Below are 6,551 nucleotides of genomic sequence, written 5' to 3'. Positions count from 1 at the left end.
GTATTGTTGAAATTGATTATGTACCAACTGCAGTCAAAATAACTCTAAATAATTAAACACAGACAAAATAGTGGAGGTCGATATTGACATCAGAACATTTCTCATCTTCTACTCTTCACATTGATGGGTCATTTCTTACTGCTAAATTAGACACATTTCCTATGGTCCATCATCTCACCTAATCTCAAGTGAGAGGACAAAATTGCAAGAGTTCTGGCATCTGAAAACAAAGTTGGATAGGGAGATATTAAAAATCTTAAAGTAAATTCCGACTTGACTTTATACATCCATCACAGAGTCCATTTTGTTTTTCTCCATAAACATCTGGATTGGGTCTGGGTCTGCCCACTGCAGAGGTAAACTGCAACACATTGTGGTGTCCACAGTAAGTGTCCTCAGATTCCACCTTCCGTCTATCAAGGCCTCTGCGTTAGCAATCAGACAATAAATATAATTACTGTAAAACCATGTGCCACCACTACAACAGTCCCTGAGGAGTCAGGAGAGTCGTAGATCGCCACAGGCTTCCTCAGAAACCTGGCTGGTAAGCCTGTCTGCTTCTTTACACCCAATCCTTTAACCATGAAGTCAATCTGAGCCAACTCATTGGAGAAAACGCTCACTCACATTATCTTATATGCATTGCCAGGTCAGGTCAAGGTGACACCAGCCCAATATGGACCACCCTACCGGACACCCCGGCCACAATCGACAGTGGCATGACCCGGGCTCAAACCCACGGCCATAGCAGAGTTTCACATTTATAACTACTAAGTCAAATGTGAAATACAGTTCAGGAAAAAATTAAGAGACCACTGCACCTCTGCAATAAGGAATGAAAACAATTAACACAAAAAAGAAAATAAATTAAAATAAGAACATTGAAAAAATTGGAAAAATTGCACGACATTTTGTATAAAAATTAAAAGGTGTACCTGTGAGTGTAGAGGGGAAAAAACCCACCATACGTTTGTAGATCTCTAGCTCATATGGATAGTGAGCTATAAAAAAGGATTGTATAGAAGGATAATTTCAGATAAAAAACTGAAACTGAAAATGGCAAAACTAAGGAGCGAAATCTATAAAAAGAATGGTAAAAGATCTCCATGTCATCTGGATTGGATGCTTAGGGGCTTACTCTTGACAAGGAAGGTCAGTGAACAAAATGCAAGTGGCTTTAGAGGTCCATGTCATCTGGATTGGAAGCTATTAAAAATAGTTAATGTGAAATAAGTAATAGAATTGTAACAATGCATGAAATTTCTTAAGAAAATCAAGATAATGAATTTGGAAAAAGAATACATGTACTTTTCAGAAGATGGGTAAAGGAACACAACACACTTGTTTTTGGATCTCTAACTCATATGGATAGTGAGCTATTAAAAAAGAGTGGTTTCGAAAGATAAATTCCTGGAAATTGACCAATACTGAAAATGGTCAAACGTAGGGGCTTACTCTTGACAAGGAAGGTCAGTGAACAAAATGCAAGTGGATTTAGAGGTACATGTCATCTGGATTTGAAGCTATTAAAAACCGTTCATGTGAATTAGATAATTCAGATTTAATAATGTATCTAATTTTTTAATGAAATACAGATAATGAATTTGGAAAAAAAGAAGAGGTGTACCTTTCAGAAGAGAGGTAATGGAACACACCACACTTGTTTTTAGATCTCTAACTCATACTGATAGTGAGCTATTAAAAAAGACTGGTCTCGATAAATTCCTTTAAATTCACCAAAATCTAAAATTGCAACACCAAGGGGCGTACTCTTCACAAGGAAGGTCAGTGAACAAAATGCAAGTGGTTATACAGGTCCAATTCATCAATCCAATTTATTTATAAAGCCCTTTTTACAACAGCAGTTGTCACAAAGTGCTTTTACAGAGACACCCGGCCTTAAACCTTAAGGAGCAAACAACAGTAGTGTTGAATTTCAGTGGCTAGGAAAAACTCCCTAAGAAGGCCGAATTTTAGGAAGAAACCTAGAGTCATCTGGATTGGAAGCTATTAAATATAGTTCATGTAAATTAGGTAATTGAGTTGTAATAACAAAATTGTAGTTTTAAGTTTTATACAGAGAATTGTATAATGGAGGAAAGGTAAAGCAACACACCACATGTTTTTGTAGCTGTCGTATTTGTAGAACGTTTTTAGGGAGCGCTATTAACAAGCAAACTCTGAATATCGTGTTCTCCTAGGTGCACTCTGTTGTAGATAAGCGTACGGTCAATCCCACCAATCACCTTCGGGATTCCTATGGTGAAAAAAAAATCTTCTGTATACAGTCCAGGCCCAGTATATTGCAAATTAAAGATAGACAAATTAAAGAAGTCTTTTTTGCAAATTACTTGCGATCGCATAAAAAGCATACTTGATCTTGAGAACACTTAAATGTCCAGGGAACACAACAAATGCATCGAGCAGTTTAGTGAAGCTACCACCTTGCGTACTGCACGGCATTGCCTACATTATTCTTGATCAGATGTTCAGCATCACCGATGGGATACATGAAATGTCCACTGGCAAAATACCGCAAAGCACCGTAGAGCATTACTCCGGCGAGTGGCACTGGAGACGTCTGTCACTAGAAGCCGGCAAAGATAGCGAATTCCCTCAGATGATAATCAATATATTTATCTGAAAACACCATCGGGGTAAACTAAAGGAGTTTCACGGTCTTTAAACACCCCCGCCCTGCGGAGTGACCCACTGACAACCCGTGCGGCAACGTTGATTTGATCTTCCAAATGTGCGGGTCTTTTTGTGGGCGAAAGGGCGGTGCTTACGTTGGGTAACATAGAGTTAACCAAAAAGATAACCTTCACGGAGCAGTTTAGAGATGCAGCGTAAATTGCCATGGAAGCATACCCCGGGTAAAACGTAGGCCTATTCACCATTCGTATTACGGGTTAATCGGGAAGTTATACCCGACGTCACCAAGTACTCCTGAAGATCGGTCAATAACCGAGGTGAAATATTCGAGATTCAACAGACATTCACATTCGTTCCTCCGTTCCGGCTCCTTTCCACATTTAGGGACCGAGGTATAAAAGTAAACCAGGTAACTGCCGAAATGTCAGAAGACGAATATTGTTTGATTATGGACTCTAATCAATATCACTCCATATGCTAAATACTATCCCACATTTAATATTGTCAAAAAGATCTTTATTGATTCATCACTAATCAATAAATCAATGGAAGCATGTCAGAAATTCAGTATTTATTCAATATATTTTTCAATGATTGTCAAAGGAACTACAAGCAAGCCTGATGTATATCAGTCTGAAAATAGCTGTCCAACGTGTTCAAACTTTGATTTGGTGGTCAATAAAACTCATTAACGATTTCCTATCTTAAATATTTTTTTCAATGATTGTCAAAGAAAATTCAAATCCGATGTATATCATTCTAAAAATAGGTGGCCCACTTCTTCACCATAAGATGTGGTGAAAAAAGTAATTATGTATTTATGAATAATCAATAACTCAATGGAAACACACATACTTTGGTAAATTTTCTAAATATTTTTCACCACATCTTTTTCAAACCTAAAGTATTTTATTCTAACAATAGCTGGCCTACTTGTTCAAGCTTTGATTGTTGAAAAAGGTTATTGTGGATATATTAATATTCAATAAATCAATGGAAACATATTTAATTCTGTATTTCATCAATATCTCTTTTAGGTATTGTCCTAGGAACTTCAAAAATGATGTATATTATTCTAAAAATAGCTTGCGTACGTCTTCAAGCTTTGTTTTTGTGGAAAAATTAATTATGGATTTATTAATAATCAATCAATCATTGGAAACACATTTCCTTTGATATTTCTTCAATATCTTTTACAATAATTGTCATATAAACTTCAAACCTAATGTGTATTATTCTACAAATAGTTCAAGCTTTGTTTTGGTGAAAAACACTTTATTGATTTATTAATTATCAATACATCAATGGAAGTACATTTAATTTGGTAAATCTTCAATATCTTTTATTCATATTCGTCATATGAACTTTAAACCAGATGTATATTATTATAGAGATATATGGCCTACTTGTTCAAGTTTTGTTTTGGTGAAGAAAGTCATTATGGATTTATTAATAATCCATAAATCAGTGGAAACACATTTTATTTGGTATTTCTTAAGTATCTCTTTCAAAGATTGTCATAGGAACTTTGAACCTGAAATAGCTATCCTACGGGTTCAAGTTTGGTTTAGGCGAAAAACGTAATTATGGATTTATTAATAACCAATAAATCAATGTAAACACATTTTCAATAATTGTCATAGGAACTTCAAACCTTCAAATATATTATACTTAAAAAATATGGCCTACTTGTTTAAGCTTTGTTTTGGTGAAAAAAGTAATTATGGATTTATAAATTATGAATAAATCAATCGGAAATATGTTTACTTGAACCAGTATGCAAGCAATTTGTAGAATAATATACATCAGGTTTGAAGTTCTTATGACAAATATTGAAAAACATATTGAAGAATTACCTAGTTAAATGTATTTCCATTGATTCATCAATAATTAATAAATCAATGAAGAGTTTTTCACCAAATCAAAGCTTGAACAAGTAGGCCAGCTATTTGTAGAATAACATACAGGTTTGAAGTTCCTTTGACAATGACTGAAAAATATATTGGAGAACTACCGAATAAAACGTGTTTCCATTGATTTATTGATTAGTGATAAATCCATAATTACATTTTTCACCCAGACAGTGCTTGAACAGGTAGGCCAGCTATTTATACAATAATATACATCAGGTTTGAAGTTCATATGACAATTATTGAAAAGAATATTGAGGATAGAACATTTTAAATGGGTTTTATTGATTACTAATAAATCAATAGAGACTTTTTCCACCAAATCAAAGTTTGAACATGTAGGCCTGCTATTTTTAGAATAACATTCATCAGGTTTGAAGTTCCTTTGACAATCACTGAAAAATATATTGAAGAAATACTGAATTAAACATGTTTCCATTGATATATTGATTAGTGATAAATCAATTAAGATATTTTTGACGATATGAAATGTGGTAAAGTATTTATCATGTAGATTGATGTTGATGAGAGTCCATAATTATACTATATTTGTCTTCTGACATTTCGGCAATTACCTGGTTTACTCTTTTACCTCGGTCCCTAAACGTGGAAGGAGGAACTAATGTGAATGTCTGTTGAATCTATTAGATGTACCCCAGAGCTAGCACGTGTGAATCTACTTATTAACTAATTAACAAGCCCATACCTGTTGAATCAGGTGAGCTTGTTCAGGGTTAAAACTAAACTGTGAGATGGCTGAGGGGTCCCAAGTAGAGGGTTGAAGACATGAACTAGATCACTGCATGTATTCAGAAAGGTTAACTCTAATGACTTCTAGAAGAGCTTGACATTGGTTAATGTTTGTAAACAGTTTAAGGGTCTATTGCAGAAACTATGTGAATTTGGTTTTGAGAAAACATGATTCGAACAAAGGTGGGAAGAAATTGTAATCGTAAGAAGAAGCGAACTAGGGAAAAACATGTTTGAACAAAGACAAGACCGGACGTAAAAATCCATTTAAGGATTTTAGCATACGCTTTTTCCACACTTTAATCTATTTTTTCATATGATTGAATTTAGTTTTTTCATACTATGAAATATTTCAGTTACATTTTTCTTTTTTTACAGTTAATACATTTGAGCTCAATTTGGCTTCATAAGAAACTTCCATACTATGTTACCTCAAATATAAACTGTAAAACCAGCAATTTTCAAATGTGCTCTCAAGACTGGGTACTCCTAGTGAGGCATATTCAGAGTTAATTAAAACTGCTTTGCCCTCAACTCATTGAATTCCCTTCTATTTGTTTGCATTGACTTGAAGGATCATCTTTCTTACTTTAATACTGCACTTAAAACATTTAACATTCTTTTGATCATTTATGCTTGTATTTATTGTAGTTGTACATTCAAATCTTCTATTTGACTCATTTGAATCTAATATATACCAATTGTATTTTAAATTTGTGTTCATGTATTCATACATAGCCTACTGGTTTGTCCCTCGTTTATTCAATTTTATTTCTTATCTATTTCTTTACATACATATATATTTTATTATATTATATCATTGTATTGTACACAATCTCTTTTTCACTTTTTACGTTAAGTACTTTACGTTCAATTTATGTAAGAATTGCCCTGCTGCATGAATAAATAGGATTTAATTACAGTTTGCGTCCGTTTGCGTCACCTTTAATTTTTGTAGGTTACTTTTATTTTGAAAGAGAACAGCCGATTCCATTAAAGTGGCTGACACTGATGTTGCTCACAACCCGCAGCTGTAGTCTCGCGTAGTCATACCTGTATTTTTCAATTCTAACGTGGCCAGAGAGAGTATCATTGACGGATTGTGCTTTAATATGGTGGTAAGAAAAACTGTACAAAATATCTTAATCATATCAAGTAGGATACATTATGTGTGTGAACTGAATGTGAACAACTTTGAACATTGGACCATCTCCGCGATGACCGGTGCGCAAAAAA

At 34.2% G+C, this 6,551-nt stretch overlaps 1 protein-coding gene across 1 annotated transcript in view; it reads left to right on the top strand.

The window, feature by feature from the left end:
- Positions 1-6,327: 6,327 nt before the first annotated feature.
- ece1 (endothelin converting enzyme 1) overlaps positions 6,328-6,551 on the top strand; it is a 28,667-nt gene continuing 28,443 nt past the window's right edge. Inside the window, exon 1 of the mRNA XM_010881789.5 lies at positions 6,328-6,433. Within this exon, the coding sequence (XP_010880091.2) occupies positions 6,428-6,433 (6 nt within the window). The 5' untranslated portion in view covers positions 6,328-6,427. The remainder of the gene's footprint in view (positions 6,434-6,551) is intronic.

Source organism: Esox lucius, chromosome 17, assembly GCF_011004845.1.
Source record: "Esox lucius isolate fEsoLuc1 chromosome 17, fEsoLuc1.pri, whole genome shotgun sequence".
Classification (NCBI taxonomy): Eukaryota; Metazoa; Chordata; class Actinopteri; order Esociformes; family Esocidae; genus Esox; species Esox lucius.
This window is presented reverse-complemented; position numbering and strand designations above follow the sequence as displayed.